This window comes from Amphiura filiformis, chromosome 2 (assembly GCF_039555335.1).
Source record: "Amphiura filiformis chromosome 2, Afil_fr2py, whole genome shotgun sequence".
NCBI classification, from domain to species: Eukaryota; Metazoa; Echinodermata; class Ophiuroidea; order Amphilepidida; family Amphiuridae; genus Amphiura; species Amphiura filiformis.
In genome coordinates, this window is record NC_092629.1 from 16,823,430 (window position 1) to 16,843,512 (window position 20,083).

Genomic DNA, 20,083 nt, shown 5'->3' on the forward strand with positions numbered 1-20,083 from the left:
TATGGTGCAAATGCTAGAGATCTTGACCGCTTGCAATCACTCCAGCATAAAGCTGTCAAGCTGATTCACTCAGTTGGTAGACGTGAAAGCCCTTCGCCTCTAATGCATAACCTCCATTGGCTGCCTATCCGTGATAGAATCAAGTTCAAGATTTGTATGTATGTCTATAAATGTTTACAAGGTAATGCTCCTCAATATTTATGTGTTTTACTCTCTCATAGAGAAATACCTTCAACTGGTTGTAGGACAAGATCTTCCAAAGACACCACATTACTAAAAGCTCGTGCTGGTAAAAAATGCATCGGTGACAAATCGTTTTGTGTTGCGGCACCTTCATTATGGAACAGCCTCCCACGTAACATCAGGGAGGCTTCATCACTTCACTCTTTCAAAAAAATGCTTAAATGTCATTTGTATCCAGAATGTTGATATTTTTTTTCCTATTTTTGTTTTCTCTTTTTTGTGTGCGCTCTGATCGCTCTGTAAGAAGCGCCTTATAAAATTTTTTGTGTAAAAAATGTATGTATGTATGTATGTATGTAATATTTGAAATTGTATGTAAGTTTGAAGACAATCCATATCCTAAACTGATAGGGTTACCCCCCTTTAAAACAACAATATGCATGTAAATGCGTAAAAAAGCCACAGTTTATGCATGCATGCTGGGGGAGACTGATCAAAATACAAGACAAATCAACCTATTTTGAGTTAATTTTAGTTTCTTGGCCCAGGGGTGGGACACTGACCTTAAAGGTGAGGGATATGTGACAGTTAAGATCCTCATTCAGGGGTGTGATTGGTACTTTCTGAAAAAAAACCCAAAGCAATGAAATTGCGAAGCGGAGCGAGCGAAGCTCTCGCCTGTTGCGGGGGGGGGTCCGGGGGCCCGCTTAAGGGCCCCTGGTGGGGTCCAGGGGCAACGCCCCAGTGGGGGTCGGGGGGCGAAAGCCAGAGGGGTTTTACACACTTGAGCACCACTGGAGATGCAATTTCATGGGGTAAAATGCAAAAATGAGAAACTGTTAAAATACTTCACTTTATAGTATCAAAACATTTATTATCTGTGAATAGATACTTCCAGTATCATATCATTCACATACACATGAGAAATTGCATCACCATTTTTGCACAGTACAGTGTGTCTATAAATCATCCAGTCAGGGTTCTAAGGAATTTTCATTTTAAAATTGGAGATTTTCTCATATCCGGAACTGAAAATTCTTGAAATGTGACATCTCTGTTAAGCATTTAGCTCTTGGTCCAGGGCCACTCCAAAAGCGGGAAAAAAAAAAAATCTTTTTTTTTTTTTTTTTTTTTGAAAATCCGGATTTTTTTTTTTTTAATCCCAAAAATCCGGAAATCCGGAAAAATCACACCCCTGCTCATTTCATGCCTCTGCTTTGAAAAGAAAATGCTCAAATGTCAGTTCCACATGCTTGGGGAATTTTCTATATTTCACAGCTTGTATTAAAATAGTCTCAAATATGAGCAAGAATTCAGTTCCTAAGATCAAAAGACCCCCAATTTGGTGCTTTAGTCTTGAACACCCATACAAAACACTCAACTTTGGTACCCATCCAAGACCCCAGGTTGATGCTTTAGCATTGCACACCCATACAAAAACAATTGAGTCACTGGCCAGGTATGATCCCTGGAAAGACCCCCCCCTTTTTTTTTTTTTTTTTTGCAGCTCAAATAATTTGACTAAAATAGAGCTCGGGCCTCCGAAAGATCCTTAATTTTTAAAGTTCCAGCTCTTGAGGATCCCTAAATTGCTCATTCCTCACATATCTGGGTGTTTTTTCAGGTGATTTTCAACCAAAAAGCGAAGAAAGACCCTTGATTTTGACTGTCCACCGTCCCAAAAGACCCCCTTTTACCGGTATGACGTCAGCTCCTAAAGACCCACCACCTCAAAATTCTGGGGAAGCATACCCACCAAAAATTTATAATGTGCCCCTCCCAGCCCTTATCAGCCTATATATAACCATCACAGCCAGGATCAACTCCCCAAGTTTTGTGCTGGTAGATCAGGACAATGTCCAGGGGAATTTCATGCAAGCTCAATTTTTCAAAAATAACTTGGAATTATGACACTGTTACACACCAGAATCGAGCACAGAGTCGAGAGTCTTTCCAATTCGGCTCTTGACTAGTCTGCCATATGGGCAGAGCAGAAATCTAAATTAATCTTCATTCCACAAAATTAAATTAAATTTTTTTCCCCAAGCCAATACCTTACCAAGTCGACACTGCTGGAATTGAACCCAGGACCTCTAGCACCAAAGCCAAGTATGTAAATGTATAATACTCTCTCCCAGTATTATTTTGCTCAAGAATCATTGGTATATAGCTTTCTTGATCTGCGAAAATTTAAATTTCAGAAGTAAGTACATAAGTTTTGTTGGCTCTGAAATTCACAGCCTGCAGGCCTCTATTGGTAATTTAATTTAAATAAACCAGATATGCATAAAGTCTTTTATCTGCTAACGGAGAGCTCGTGTTACTTGTATGGTTTACATACATATAGGACAAAATGGCAGTGAATGCGCTGCTAGCCACTTTATGTAAGAATATGAAGGGGTCGCTGGGGTATGTGAGACAATCATGTATGTTATTGGAAAAACAGGAAAAGGGAATGATCAGGGTTCTTTGGTCATCATTGCACAAGGTGACATCACTCAATGATTCCCCTATACTTCACTTTGTAAAATGGCAGTTACTAAAATGTAATTTTCTCAAGTGACTAGTTGCTTCAAGTCATTTTCTGGAAGATCAAGATCTTCATACGGGAAAAAAATGTATATCCCCCCATGATCTAAAGCCCATGCACATCACATTCCATTCAAAACAGTTGTGGTACCATGAGGGAGGAGGCAGGGGGCATGCCCTCCCAGTCAAAACTCTTGCCTCCCAGGAAAAAAATATATATTATGGTTATTTTTGTGCTCAACTGTCACCAGCCTTCATTCCCGGTGTTGTCACTTCCTATTCAAAGGCGTAACGCATGATCGTTCCCAAAGTCAAAAATACCCCCCTATTTTGCGCGGTTTCAAGAACATTTTCAGCATTTGTTACCCCTATTTTACACAAAAACGGGTACAAATTAGCCTTAAAAATTACCCCTATTTTTTTTTTGCATTTCAAGTACACTTTTACAAAAGCACCCCTTTTTTAACATTTCTAGAACACATACCAAGAACACAGCGGCCAAACTGGGAAGTGAGTTCCTGAATATTACTTGGAATGCACAAAAGGTTCACAAAAGTGAAATCCGGGAGTAAATTGAGCAAGAAATGGTATAATGATTTCAACATCAGGATTCACAAAATATACCATACCCTATTTTTTTTAATTTCGAGTACACCGTCGTCAAAAAACAACCCTATTTTTTAAATATCACGAACATTTTATGTTCATGAACATAGTTTAAACATAACCCCTTTTTTCTCGAAATTGGGAACGATCATGCGTACACATAGTCAATGTTAAGTGATAACACCGGGCCTTCATTGTATTACTGGGACATCATTGCACCAGACAATTTCGGTACCCAGGAATTTTGAATATTGTGTGTTGAGATATATCTGTTTTTATTTGTTTTCATGGTCAATATGAGTTTATTTAAATTAAAACCACATGATTTGTGCTTGATAATAATTTTTCTAACATATGTGGTTACCAGAGACTTCCTTTAAAAAATAGGTCAAAATATTTCTTGGAAAAATTTGTCCACTTTTGGATTCTTGGTTCTTCCCTACCCAAACAAAACTTGAGTACCCCTCTGGTCACATTCACTCCATAAGTTACACTTTACCCAAAATTATCTGAATAAAAGCACTGTCTCCCTAAATATACTTGAAATCAAATTCCATATCATAACAATCAGGCTTTTATCCATATCTATTTCAAGAAATTCAATTAAATCTGTTAAGTAACGATTCACTCGATGATTTACCGAATCAAAATTGATTGATAAGGAAAATGCATTACTGTCTCCCTCAAAGCAAAACACTTTAAATAAATTTGTAGTTAAAATCACAAGTCGTCTCGGGGATAAAAATTGACAACATTTCACAGAACTAGGGCAAGAGTTGACTCCTAAGTGGACATTTTTGCGCCATATTTTTTCGCCCTTTTTGCGTTCCAAGCTGCTAATTTTTGGACGCCTTTTTTTATGACACCTTTTTAAGGTAGTGTTCTAGGTTTGAATATCCAGTGTTGAATAGTGGAACAAACCTTGAACACCACCTTGAACACTGTCATTCATATTTGGAACACCACCTTGAACACTGCCATTCATATTTGGAACACCACTTTGAACACTGCTGTTCATATTTGGAACACCACTTTGAACAGTGCCGTTCATATTTAGAATACCAGTGTTCAATAGTGGAACATATTATGGTGTTCAAGAACTGTTACAAAAAACTGTTGTCAGAAATTAGCATGCACAGTTCCAGAGATCTCTTAATTTGTTTGGCTCGTAAGTGGCAAAAATAAATTAGACTCATAACATTGTGTATTGATAGAATGGTGTGCATGCAGTAGACGTTTAAGTTGTGTGTTACATTTTGTGTCACTGGTGTGTACTTAGGCAAATTTACAAGAGTAAAATTTTGGACTTACTTGATGCACACAATAACAAACATGAAATAATTTTGCCAATTTTATGTCAAACAAAGTATAGTATATATGTGTTGGATCAGGTCCACGGACCTCTGGTTTTGAACCGCTGGGAGGCTCATACCTGCACTAATTTTGGCATTGTGTACACGCTCCAGATTCATTGACACCTACCTGAATTCCACATGTCCATTGACAAGCATAATAGCCATGTAATCTCCCGTTCCATCCTCTCTCTCACTGCTAAACATGAGCAGACCATTGGCTGATCTAGGCTTGAAATCTATCCCGATATCGAAGGAATGATAAATGCCCTCTAGAGTTGGGAATTCCATGTAGGAATTGCCGAAAAAGTTGGGATATTTCACAAGTAACGCTGTAAGATACAAAAGAGATAGAAAATGAGAAAAACAAATTAATACTTGTGAACAGCTCTTTTCAGAGCTACCAAACCTTTAAAATTAGCAGACAGGCGAGGTCTGCTTGTTTTCTGGAGACACGGGGCAGTCTTCAGTGAACGGCTCTTTTCAGAGCCACCAAAACTTTAAATTAGCAGTAGGCGAGACCTGCTTGTTCTCTGTTGACAAGGGGCGGCCTACATGTCTCATTCTTAGGTACTTTGCCCTGAATAAGTCAGAGCTGCTCCTGACGAAAGCTTGACAGTTCTAAAATTGTCCGACAGGGGAACCTGATAAAAAAAACCACTAATTGTCCTAAGTCGTGTGATGATATCATACTACTGGGCGCAACAAATGAAAACATTGAGGGATGAACTAATAGCAGATGGTTATCATGTATGGATATGGATATGGCGAAGATATGAGTAAAATTGGATTAATTTATCGATTTTTATCGATATTGAGGGCCTGGGCCAATATATCATTTATTTTAAATCCTGACATCAACGATCCTTAGCATATGCATAGCGCCATTATAACACTTTTTATGCCAACTTTGTAATAGAAAATATTCTGAAATAAAAGTTGTAAGAATGTCACGCTTCAATGTTTATTTTCGTAAATGCAAACATGTAATTTACAAAATATCCAACTTAAAAAATTAAAGGGGCATTTTGTGATCCAGAGCCTTACTTTTCTCAACAAAAAAAACAAAGATTTTTATACCACTGGAAACCTCTGGCTATATGTAATATTTATGTACAAACAATTTCTTGCAGATTAATTTGTTTAGGGAAAAAACATCATCAAATTTGAAATTACAACACAGCAGCCTTATGGAGCAGTGTAATACACATAATCATGCATAACTCGCAAACACAAAATCAGAATCAACTGAAAGTTTGGGAATAAGCCTTTTTCGAAGATATCTATTGAAAAATGTCATAAAAAGAGGATGCTAGGATCACAAAATATTCCTTTAATGTCTCTTTAATGAATATCCTGAGTTCTGGATACACATGATCTGTGTGATGCTATTAATCACTCCCACGTTGTGTAAATATTGGCACTCAACTAAACTAATAAGGCCTATCCAGTAAGCATTATGCTATTCCATCTGAAATACATACACCCCCTGTGAAAAACAAAGGGGTGTAGATATCAATTGACAATACAGGTAACCCCATTTGAAATTTACACTCGCTGTGTAATGTGGCAGATTTAAGTCATGTCTTCTATGGGGTGTATGGATTTCAACTGGAATAGCCCTTCCAAACCAATCATACACTCTGAACATATATCATATTGTGAATATATAGGACAGATATCATGAACTTATTATGTAAACAAGTCAACATTGTCCAGCTCATCTTGCCACTCACCATCACTGCTGATAGTGATGCAGGGCATGGATGAGGTAATGTTCACATGAACATGAAAACCTTAGAGTGATTGTAAGTTTGAAAGATAAGTAATTCCTTTACACTCAACTTAAGCCAGTTTTGGTCTGGACGTAACACGTTTTGGCATAAAAACTGGACATAGCCAGTTTTGGTATAAAAATAAAAGCAGATTATGGACATAAACACTATTGACTTTTCTTCACTATCGGATTTAGTCACTCCTACCAAAGAAAGAGTCCGTACCGGTATCCATAAACGTACTAAACTCATTTTGACCAGCGTATTTAGGGCAGCACGAAAGAAGGTGCCTGGAAGCATTCTCTCTACTGTCTATGTAGCCGCAGTTTGTGGCCCTTGCGGAGGCACTCAACCGAGCGTGTAGCCTCTCTGGATAGTATACGCGAGGCATCAACTTCTTTAAGCTCATCACTGCCCATAATATAAGAACTACAGGATCTAGGAGACTTAGATCTAGTCATGTACATGGTGGAACACTTTGAAAGGTTCAAAGGAAGTTTGTTACAAACCGACCAATGGAAAATATGTCCTGCTGAAGAATCTTATGGTCTAAATCACCATAGATATGACAGACAATTGAATTATCATCAGCAAATTGGAAAAGAGAAGAAGAAACCACACCATTTAAGTCATTAACAAACAGAAGAAATAAAATTGGACCAAGAACAGAGCCTTGAGGAACACCAGAAGTTACATTACACCATTCCTTTAAAAATAAGCCTTTGCTTAGGCATGTACTAAAAGTTTTGAATCCACTAAAAGAAGTCGACCTCTTATTCCCATAGAATGAAGTTTACCAAGCAAAAGATTGTGATCGACTTTATCAAATGCAGAACTAAAATCTAAGAAGATCAACAAGCCAACACTTACGATCATCCAATGATTTACTAAGCAGATGGAAAATTGTTGACACATATATGGAGCATAACTTGCACCTTGGAGTATCAAGCTCTCATGTGAACATTCCTCATGCTTGAGTCCAGCATGGCATCATGGCACCTTGGACTATCAAGCTCTCATGTGAACACGCCTCATGCTTGAGTCCAGCATAGCATCATGGCGCCTTGGACTATCAAGCTGTCATGTGAACATGCCTCATGCTTGAGTCCAGCATAGCATCATGGCACCTTGGACTATCAAGCTCTCATGTGAACACGCCTCATGCTTGAGTCCAGCATGGCATCATGGCACCTTGGACTATCAAGCTCTCATGTGAACACGCCTCATGCTTGAGTCCAGCATGGCATCATGGCACCTTGGACTATCAAGCTCTCATGTGAACACGCCTCATGCTTGAGTCCAGCATAGCATCATGGCGCCTTGGACTATCAAGCTGTCATGTGAACATGCCTCATGCTTGAGTCCAGCATAGCATCATGGCACCTTGGACTATCAAGCTCTCATGTGAACACGCCTCATGCTTGAGTCCAGCATGGCATCATGGCACCTTGGACTATCAAGCTCTCATGTGAACACGCCTCATGCTTGAGTCCAGCATAGCATCATGTCACCTTGGGATTATCAAGCTCTCATGTGAACACGCCTCATGCTTGAGTTCAACATAGCATCATGGCACCTTCGGAGTATCAAGCTCTCATGTGAACACGCCTCATGCTTGAGTCCAGCATAGCATCATGGTGCCTTGGACTATCAAGCTCTCATGTGAACACGCCTCATGCTTGAGTCCAGTATAGCATCATGGCACCTTGGACTATCAAGCTCTCATGTGAACATGTCTCATGCTTGAGTCCAGCATAGCATCATGGCAACTTGGACTATCAAGCTGTCATGTGAACACCCCTCATGCTTGAGTCCAGCATAGCATCATGGCGCCTTGGACTATCAAGCTGTCATGTGAATATGCCTCATGCTTGAGTCCAGCATAGCATCATGGCACCTTGGACTATCAAGCTCTCATGTGAACACGCCTCATGCTTGAGTCCAGCATAGCATCATGTCACCTTGGGATTATCAAGCTCTCATGTGAACACGCCTCATGCTTGAGTTCAACATAGCATCATGGCGCCTTGGACTATCAAGCTGTCATGTGAACGTGCCTCATGCTTGAGTCCAGCATAGCATCATGTCACCTTGGGATTATCAACCTCTCATGTGAACACGTCTCATGCTTGAGTCCAGCATATCATCATGGCGCCTTGGACTATCAAGCTGTCATGTGAACACGTCTCATGCTTGAGTCCAGCATATCATCATGGCGCCTTGGACTATCAAGCTGTCATGTGAACACGTCTCATGCTTGAGTCCAGCATATCATCATGGCGCCTTGGACTATCAAGCTGTCATGTGAACACGTCTCATGCTTGAGTCCAGCATATCATCATGGCGCCTTGGACTATCAAGCTTTCATGTGAACACGCCTCATGCTTGAGTCCAGCATAGCATCATGTCACCTTGGGATTATCAACCTCTCATGTGAACACGTCTCATGCTTGAGTCCAGCATATCATCATGGCGCCTTGGACTATCAAGCTGTCATGTGAACACGTCTCATGCTTGAGTCCAGCATATCATCATGGCGCCTTGGACTATCAAGCTGTCATGTGAACACGCCTCATGCTTGAGTCCAGCATATCATCATGGCGCCTTGGACTATCAAGCTGTCATGTGAACACGTCTCATGCTTGAGTCCAGCATATCATCATGGCGCCTTGGACTATCAAGCTTTCATGTGAACACGCCTCATGCTTGAGTCCAGCATATCATCATGGCGCCTTGGACTATCAAGCTGTCATGTGAACACGCCTCATGCTTGAGTCCAGCATATCATCATGGCGCCTTGGACTATCAAGCTGTCATGTGAACACCCCTCATGAATGAGTCCAGCATAGCATCATGGCGCCTTGGACTATCAAGCTCTCATGTGAACACGTCTCATGAATGAGTCCAGCATATCATCATGGCGCCTTGGACTATCAAGCTGTCATGTGAACACCCCTTATGAATGAGTCCAGCATAGCATCATGGCGCCTTGGACTATCAAGCTCTCATGTGAACACGTCTCATGAATGAGTCCAGCATAGCATCATGGCGCCTTGGACTATCAAGCTCTCATGTGAACACCCCTCATGAATGAGTCCAGCATAGCATCATGTTGCAAATTCAACACTCTCCATAACTCCCACGATGCCATGGTGTGTGCTTTCATATGGTAACATGGTATGATTTCTGGAGTAAACTTACAGTCAGGGAAGATATCTAACACTTCCCATAATGCATTTCTCCTATTTCAATTTTCTGTACTGATTAGCTATCTAGAGCAACAAGGGTCGATAGTGACAAAATGTACCTCAATGAACAGAGTGCACCCAGTTTTTTTCCCACTCAACTATCGACCCATGTTTAGCCAGTCTATTCTCAACATGAAAATAAGTGGAACATGTACAGAGAAATAAGGGTATCATTTGATGAAATGAGGTGATTATCATGTTGCAAAGGATTCTGGGAAGGGTAGGATATCTTCTCTGATTTACAGTCATAGTAATTTTGTCCGAGTAAGGCTACTCTTCGAATTTGTCAAGTCCATCTAGATTCGGATTTTAATTTATTTACACTTGTATCACATGAAAACCTAATTAAAATATCGCATGAAAACTAATTTTAATTAAAAGAATTGCTCAGACCATGTTACGCACCATATTTTTCTTATATACATTGTTGGTAATATCCCCAGGTAATTATGTGTGTATCTTTTCTGAGCATCTCAGCAGAGCAGATATATTACCTTTCCCAGAATCCTTTGCAACATAATACATCCCCTCATTTCATCAAATACCCCTCCCCCATGTTGACCAACCTGATATGTATGATTTTTAGGCCTTTTTTGTACTTTTTAGCTCATTTTGACAAATTTGGTTAAATTTTGCCCCCTTGAAAGAAATTGTCTCAGCAGGTCTATGAATAGATTTTGGGCAATCATTGGCCACAGTTTTCAGGGTTGCCAAACATGCGATTTGGTAGCCCAATTGGGCGACTTTTGAAGATTTTTCCCACAACTTTTGACAATTTCCTGTCCCATAGAAACCAATGATTAAAAAAAAAAATTGGACAACTTTTTAACACTGGCTTCCGCGACTTCTGATAGTTTCCTGCCCCATAGAAACCAATGGTAAAGAGAAAAATTGGGCGACTTTTCGATTATTTGACCCGCGATTCGGGCTGAAATCTTTTGGCAACCCTGACAGTTTGTGTAAGTTTTTTATGTGTATTGCTGTGTATTTTTACCTTTTATGACCATATTCTGGCATATTATAAGTTGTAATATCTGTTAACCGTAACTCTATAAAATCTTACAAAGAAACCACTGCGCATGCATGCATGCATTCCACATGATACCATGATGCAATCAGCCCAAGTCTTATACGCACGGAATCGCTGACCGTGCTAGCAAAACCACTGTGGCTACCGGTCGGTGATCTTGTGCTTGGCACCCAACGGGTCTAAGGTTTGAATCCCTGGGGTGCAAAGTAACTTCTTTGTTCATCTTCTCTCCTTTTTCATTCTTTCTTTCCTTTCCGATAGCAAAAAAACACATTTAGCGTTAGGTTTAAAAACCTGTTATCCTTCATGAGGAAAAAGCACACACATACAGCACAACCTCTATTTACCAACTTTCCCTCTTCTATAGATATAGAACATCTCAACACAAGTTTATTAAAATACATTTCATCCTCTCAATCCATATTCACTTAAATTTCATCTTCCCAATGAGTGATGTAAATAATGCTAGTATTATGTGCCACTATCTGATCCAATCAGGCCAAAGATGGCAATTTTGAAAATTTAGTTATTATCATCATCAGTTTACACAATAATCAAGTGTGCTGTTGATGTCATCATTACACCCCTGATGTTATCGGTAACAAAGTTAAGCATTTTTAAAATGCAGATTTTCTTATGTATTATATTGTTTTTACGATCCCTAAGTTTGCATATCTTGATTTCACAAAATCCTCCTTTAGTTTGGTTCAGATCACGCTGGTACATAGAGCAACGGATGATGAAGACAGTTTCCTAGCATGGATTAGGTGTTGGGAGTAACTGACACGGTTTGGAGGTACCATGGGTTGCGTATCTCTCTATACCATTGGGTTCATCCATTTAAAGTACATACTCCCTCTGTAGAACTTTTTGGAAAATATCTTCCACAGGCGAAATAAATATGAATAAATTAGATTAGCACATTTAACAGCTCTTAGATTTAAAATTCACCCTCCCCTCTATGGAAGATTCAGGTTGAATCTTTCTCTGGAGCTGTATTCCAATAATGTGTTCATTTCATAAGACATTCATACTCAATCCCATATGGAAGGTATTTCCAAATCTTCCACAGGGAGAGTATGGATTTTAAATGGAATAGCCCATTATGTGATAAGGGATTGTGAGCAATAAATTATTTATAATTATGAGAAAGTAAAGTTGCAAAATTGCACCATAAAAGCCGGGCATTAAAGAGCATTGTCAAGATGAATTTTGGGGCAAAATTAGATCAGGCAGTCCAAAAAAATGGGAAATGTTCTGTGGGATGGCCATGTTACTGATGAGTGTGGGGTCAGCAAGGTTGGGCAAATTTCGGCCAGGAAATGGGACTCCACCAAGCAACCTCCATCCACCCTGATGACAACTCTATGATCTAATCAAACCCTAATCCCAACCCTAAAACATATCTGGTGGGATTATTCTCAAGCCTAACTCAAAATTCAAGCATCAAGTTCACTGAAACAATAGTTAGGGTTTCTATCAGTTTGATCTTTCTGTGGGGTTAAGGGTTTGGGGTAGACCCCCACGAATAAGTGAAAAAAAGCCTCTGATCCCTCATATGAAGTTCTAACACCTCCATACATGGAAATTTGCCTTTGTATTTCTTTGTCTTAACATTTTTGACCCACTCAATCAGGATGCTTAGTGCAATTTGCACACAATATCCCGTTTTATGTTACAACACATTCCTATCTATTCCATTCACCCCATTACTCCTACCAGGTAAATGACATGATAAGTACATATAAGTTACCATTAACAAGGTCAATTTTCAATAACAAACATAATATTTTTTCTTGTAACTTAATACACCACTTCACATGTGAATCTGGTCAGGTAAAATGAGCCCTGTCATTGAAATGGATTTTTGGGATGCAGTGAAATCTCTTTAGTATTTTTTTTTTGCAACATGACTATTATGATCTTTTTATGCGATTTTAGATTAGTGTAGTATGTGCAAGTATTTTGGATACAAATTTGATGAAAAAGAATTGATTTTTGTCTTTCTTTTTTTCAGCCAAGGGCTTCATTTTACATGATTGCATCCAGAGAACATATCTTACCCTTCCCATAATCCTTTGCAACATGACACATCACATCATTACAGCAAATAACACTCCTTTACTTTGTACAGGTTCCCTTTATTTTTATGTTGCGAATAGACTGGCTAAATATGGGTCCATAGTCAAGAAATACATTATATTTGGCAAGATCTGGATGTGCTGTTCACTGAGGTACTTTTCAACACTATCGACACATTTGCACTAAATGGCAAATCAGTACAGAAAATTGAAATGGGAGAAATGCATTATGGGAAGCATAATGATAATTTGGACCAAAATTGTCTCATTGACAACGGTATAGTTCAAGAACAGAAATTGACCTCAAGATATGGAGTATCATAGGTCATTTCACCTAGAACTGCATCCTTACAGATGAGGATGGCAATGTTCTTCTATGGGTGCCTCCAAGGTCATTCATCCCAAACCTGATTTGAGCAAAATGAGGCTTGCAAAATGGAGACAAGTGACAAGTGGCATAGGCAATTTCCGTGAACCTGGTCCTAGCAGGACCCAAATCTGTGGCTTTAAACAAAGAAACAAATAAATACTATTATCATGGAGTGGAGCTTATTGAATATAGTTCTACTCCATTGATGCAGCGAAACACAAGCATGACAGCATCACATATAAGACATTCACACTGGTAATATTTCTTAAGATTTTTTTTTCACAATTCCGCAAACACTGTTTTGTACCCTAAATTCTCATTTCAGTTTATCAGAGATTTTCTCTAAATGATTTTGTCTGACTGGACCAACAAACAACGATTCAATACTATCTGTAATGAAGACATTTGCATTCCAATACACCAAGGTATTGGTGGCCGGGAGCACGGTGGCCGAGCGGAACAGGCTCCGACTCATAATCGGAAGGTTGCAGGTTCGAGCCCCGGTGACGCCATCATGTTGTGCCCTTGAGTAAGGTACTTTATCTCGATTACTCTACTCCACTCCACCCAGGTGTATAAATGGGTACCGGCATTCTTAAATGCTGGGAAGGTAACAGACTCGCTGCGGAGGAGGTGTAGCGACCCCCTATAGCAACATTACATGGAGGATTCTGGCCCAATCGCCAATAAAAGAGATGGGCACTCCGATCACTGTTTATACAGGATTGTCTCTTTTACCTTTTTTTACACCAAGGTGATAAAACACCTCAAGAATTCCCAAATCTTAAGATGTAGGACATTGTATGACTGTAGTTTTAATACAGATGATAAGTATCACTAGAATCTGATATTCAATCATTTCAGGTTTCAGCTTTTGAAGTGTTGAACCTAACGCCAGCGATAACCATCACCAACCAGCAACTGACCACACTTGATGCACCAGTTGTTGATCTTTCCAACGCACATTGTTGTTCTTTCTGTCGCACAGACCGAGAAACCGTCCCCTGGTGTGTAACTCAACATTGTCTAGGGAGGACTCGGTGACAGAAGTTGAAACTTGTGAAGCCGCAAGATTGCTTAAGTGATACGGAATTGAGAGGCAACATGTTTAGTCAGTAATATGCCTGTGTTTGTCCCCGTTTCAATAAGCTACATTTATGTGGGTCACTATTTTTTTTTCTGAAACATTTCAAGATAGATAGACCTGAAGATTATAACCTACTTGCCCCACATAATAATCATGTGTCATGAAAATGTGAAATTACAGATGTGCACTTTTTATATTAAGGGGGCATGCAGGATCACTCAAAGTCAGAAATTTTAAACATTATTTTGTATTGTATCTTTAAAATGTCCCACTTTGAGTGATCCTGCGTGCCACCTTAATACTCTGTTATATACTTTTCTAATTCACAAAACATCCACACACAGGAAATATCAGTTTGTGTACAAATCTGTAGAAAACACCCTAAAAATGCATATTTTGGCCCTTATTTCGCAAAATGACCAAACACAAAATTTTGACTTTCTTTGCCACTTAGAACTAATTAAAGCAACTATGATTTACCTGTTTCATTTGGCAAAACAAGATAATATTTTTTTAACCCAACAAAATTAGTGCTGTATTTTTCTGAAATCAATCAGGAGTAGAGTAAATTTCTTTGTGAATATTTTCTGTCAGAACGTACATAACATTGAATTGAAGAACTCAATGACTTGCATCATTTTTAAGTTCAGTTGATGAATTCCTTGACAGTAACATGGCTGTTTAATTAAAATTCTTTATTCAAAAATATAATCAAAAAGTGCTGTCATCAGAAAGTACTATAAGCGGACTATTCATGATTCAATCAAAATTATGATCAAGAAGAGAGCTGTCATGGCTACTAGATAAGCAAACTGTGACATTAACAACTGCTAAGGAACACAATCTATTTTAACTTGTCTTGTAAAAATGTCTCCAACCACTCCTGTATGAATGCTTCTCAAATGTCCATTAGAAGTCAATACCAAAAGGTACCATTATGAGTCAAATAATCTCATTTTCAGTGCCACAGTTCATTGGCCTCCCTTCAGCAACCATGCTTCAAAAGTTGACCTCAAGTTGTTGAGTATGAGTTTTTGTACCAAACACATGCAAAGTTCATGCTATGGTTGTACATACAAATTGGTGTTAAAGGACTGTGTCCTAATAGATGAGTATGTTAGAAAGTCAAAATAGTCTCATTTCCAACAGTAAAGTTCAATAACCACCATTCAACAATCATAGCTCAAAATTTGACCTCAAGTTGTGGAGTATGAGTTTGTGTACCCAACACATATACAAAAGTCATTCTATAAAGTACAAACATATTGACTATTGTTGTTCAAGAACTGTGCCTTGGCGATTGATAATGCTATAGTTCTGAAAGAGTGCTACAATGTTAGCAAGCTTTACATTAACTACCTTGTCATATGGTGTTGAATTTCAACAACATTTTCTATGGAGTCTTTGAATTAATACTACTCAAATGTCTGCAAACACTTCATATTAACGTTTTGTGTGTGGTTAAATGTGACTAAATCTCTTCTAATCAAAAATTTACGAGAATGAAAACTCACTCTTTGAGTAGCCATACACAGAGCAACTCTTTACAAGTGGAATGCAAATTTCACTCTGCACAGTCAATCACAGTGAAGATATCTTACTCTTCCCATAATGCATTGCTCCCATTTCTGATTTGCAAAACCTCAATGAACAGAGCACATCCAGATAGTGCAAATATTTCTTGACCTATATCAACCCATGCTTAGCCAGTCTATTCTCAAAATAAAAACAAATGGAACCTGTATAAATGTAATGGGAGTGTGATTTGATGAAATGGGATGATGCATCATGTTGCAAAGGATTCTGGGAAGAGTAAGATATCTTCTCGGATCAATCCACCATTTAATTTCAATTTAATTCACATATTTAAAAAAATTCCCATTTTGTTCCTTGGAGATGGAGAGTGTGGCTTAAGGTTAGTAACTATTTTAAACTGTTACGATTTGGTAGTTCACAGCATCTTGCGAATAGCAGTGAGCTTTGGCAAAAATTGCATTGATCATTTCATAGCAAGTGTGAACAAGAATTCAAATACCACATATATGATTTTGTAGGTCCTGTGGTTATTGAGTTAAGTTGTAAAGAGGGCTGAAACAACAACACTTTTGTAAAACGTACATAACTCATTTTAACAACAATAAATCAAGCCAAGTGTTCAAAGTATATGATTTGTAGAATGAACTTTTACAAAACATCAAGGTGTTATTTTTCAATAATAATCGACCTTTTGGTTGCCTTGACCAACGATACTTAGTCAACCCTTAATGGTTTAAGGGTGCTTGCTTTTGGTGCATGAGGTCCTAGGTTCAATTCCTGGTGTTGGAGATTTGTTGATGGGGTATTAATTTTGGGAGGAAAAAGGTTTGAAATTAATTTAAATTCAATTCAGACGTCCACTCTCCCCATGGTACATTTAGAATGGACCATGAAAAGACTACGTCCTTAGGAGTGGATGATAAGCCATTGGTCCCTTGCATAGGTAACCATATCTGTACATGTATCCAGTTTCAAAAAGACTAGGGTATTAATCCATGACTGTCCACATGCATCCTATTGCTGCTTAGATATTCACAATGGTCACATGCATGGAGGAAGTGACAAGTTTCTTTTTTTTTTAATTCAAAAATTTCAGGATTGTAAATTTTCATGACCACCATTGGAATCAGCATGAAAAATGCATTAAAATGAGTACAAACAAGCCTTGTATTGGTTCAGTGGTTCTTACGATAGCTCTTGATATTTTGAAAAAAAATATCTCAAAACTTTTTATGTTGGAGCATATGGCCATCATGCAGAGCAATAACACACAATGGTGCTTTGAGTTGCGCTATACAAGTTTTTTGTTGTTGGTTTTTTGTTTTAATTTAAAAGTGATACTTTTTACTCCATATAAGCATTGTTCTCTAGCAGACTAAAGATTTGATAGATAGTCTACAGAATTTCACCCAAAACTACTGGACACTTTTAAAGAATATGGTGCCAATGCTGTCAATAGATTTAAATAGCAATCAAACTGCTGCGTATTCTTCACAATGAAAAAAAAACTGTCTTTCTCCACAGGCTTTCAATTTTCTATTTAAATTAAAACAAGAAACCAAAAACTAGCTACATTCACTAAACGAGGAGTTTTCTTTCTTGGCATTGCAGGGATTTTAAAGGGGCATATATATTGTTTGTGGCTTATAAGATGATTCATCCACACTCCAGCCCTAACATGGTAAAGGGCAGTACCTTATCTGCATGAGCCTGCCCTAACATGGTAAAGGGCAGTACCTTATCTGCATGAGCCTGCATCTATCTCATACTCAAAAACGTTGCCAAACCAATATCTAATTGAGAAGCAGTGCGGTGGAATTGAATGATAAACAAAACAAAAAAAAACACAATATAGACACTATAAAAATCTTACAAAAAATTAATTAATTTAAGTTCAATATGTACTTTTTTTTCACATGCAGTTCACACAAAATTATTGTTTATTGTTGACCGTAATTATTTTTTGGGCAAGGTCAGCCATTTTCCGACAGCTTAAGATGAACCGACGGCAATTATTAGCAGGTGGGCACCGCTCCTCACCCCTGGCTACACCACTGACCTAAGTCCTAAACATGACCCTAACCCAAAACATAACCATAGCTCTAATTCTAACACTTACCCTAACCCTGACACTTAATTTTCAATAATCAGGGGCTTCACCCTCATTATCTGCAGTAGATAGCATATTATTGTTCTTGTGCTATCATCAGAAGATAGCAAGATAGCAATTTATTCATTATATGTGACACGATCAAGGGGAATGAGTCGGATGTCGCTAATATTGATTTTGAGATATTGGCAAAGAAAGTGTTTAAACTCTTTTGTTTTACATTGTTTTCAGCGATTGATAAATTGACGTAACTTTGCAAAGAAAAGTGGTATTAACATGTGGTTTTCAGTTTCTGACAGATCTAATTGTCCTCTTTAGAAACATAAGTAAACCTCATTTTCGACCAGGGTTGACATGTGACTCATTCCCCTTGATCATGTCACATATGTGACCCGTTACAGCAAAAGGTACCCTAAGTCGGATGCTACATATGTCTGATTTTGCTAGTGCCAAATGCATTCCAAACCAATCATTAATCCTATTGTTGAAGAGGATAATCAGCTTGTACCTGCATATAGAACTGTTTGTTATTATACTGCTCCAGTCTTTATTTGCTATGACTAATCCCTGTTCAAGTGGTGGGTTACAAAAACATTGTATTGTATAGGCCACCCACTAACAATGAGATGACATTCTTGAACCTCGTTGACTTGGAGATGATTTGAAATGACCGCCACTTCAGATTGTCATTATTGTTTGATATTTTCTGCCAACAATGTGGAAAAAGAGACACAAGTAGCAGCCGACATAAGGTACCTTTCGCTGTAACGGGTCAAATATGCTCTCTTCAAAAGATAACATTTTATTCATTGTGTGCTATCTTCAGAAGATAATATTAAATTAAATGTGCTATCTTCAAAAGATAACATCTCATTCATTATGTGCTATCTTCAGAGGATAGCATTTTTTCATTGAGTGCTATCTTCAGAAGATAATATTTAATTCATAACATGCTATCTTCAGATTATTATGTTAATTCTATATATTCAGAACATAGCATTTTATTCATCCAGTGCTGCCTTCAGAAGATAACATTTAATTAATACTATCTTCACAAGGTAACATTTTTATTCATTATGTGCTATCTTCAGAAGATAAAATTCATCAGATTATAGCATTTTATTCACCATGTGCGATCTTCTGAAAAAAGCATTTCAATAATTTTATTCAGTATACGTATGTGAGTCTTAAGATGATAACATTTCATTGAATAGGGCTATATGCTATCTTCAGAAGATAGTAATTTATTAATTATGCACTATCTTTAGAAGATAACATGTAATTCATTACATGCTATATCAGAAGATAACATTTTATTCATTATGAGATCTCTTCGGAAGATAATGTTTAATTAAAAACATGCTATCTACAGAAGATAATATTTTATTCATGTGCTATCTTCAGAAGATAGTATTTTTTCATTGAGTGCTACCTTCAGAAGATAATATTTAATAAATCACTTGCTATCTTCAGATTATTATGTTCTATATCTTCAGATTATAGCATTTCATTCATCAAGTACTATCTTCAGAAGATAGCATTTCAATAATTTTCATTTTATCTGGTCATGATGGGGTCATGTGTATATATCATGAAAAAATTTTAAAACCTTTTTTATGGACAAACACTAAAACCAAAAATTTTAAATGTTGTCAAAATGTTATTTTAAATTATTTTTTGGCAAAAATGTTTGTAAATTTTTTTGTCAACACTTAAATAACATAATGTTAAAATGTTTTTCGCAGTAAGTTTTTAATAATGCTTTTGAATGTTATTTTACCCTGCATATATTCATTATATAACTTGACATTTAAACATTTCTGTAAAACGTTTTGTGTTTGCCTGGAGCAAACAATTAGAGAACTAATAACGACTCCAAAATAACTATTTTTGAAATGATGGAAATATGACGAGTAATCAGAATGTAGGTCTTTAACATGTTTAAAGAGGCATTCACTGATTTTGAGTTTTGCACACATTTTATTTCCCTGACACTCTACAAGCCTGTGTGGACACCCAAATATCTGGTGAATACACCCAAATGTCTGATGAATACACCCAAATGTCTGATAAATACACCAAAAGTCTGATGAATACACCCAAATATCTGATAAATACCTCCACATGTTGAGGAATACACCCACATGTCTGAGAAATTCATCCACATGATATCTGA

General features: G+C 37.8%; 1 protein-coding gene across 1 annotated transcript in view; it reads right to left on the reverse strand.

The window, feature by feature from the left end:
• Positions 1-20,083, reverse strand: part of LOC140145947 (pikachurin-like) — a 249,429-nt gene that overhangs the window by 111,929 nt on the left and 117,417 nt on the right. The window contains 1 exon segment of the mRNA XM_072167684.1: positions 4,801-5,002. Coding sequence (XP_072023785.1) covers positions 4,801-5,002 — 202 coding nt within the window.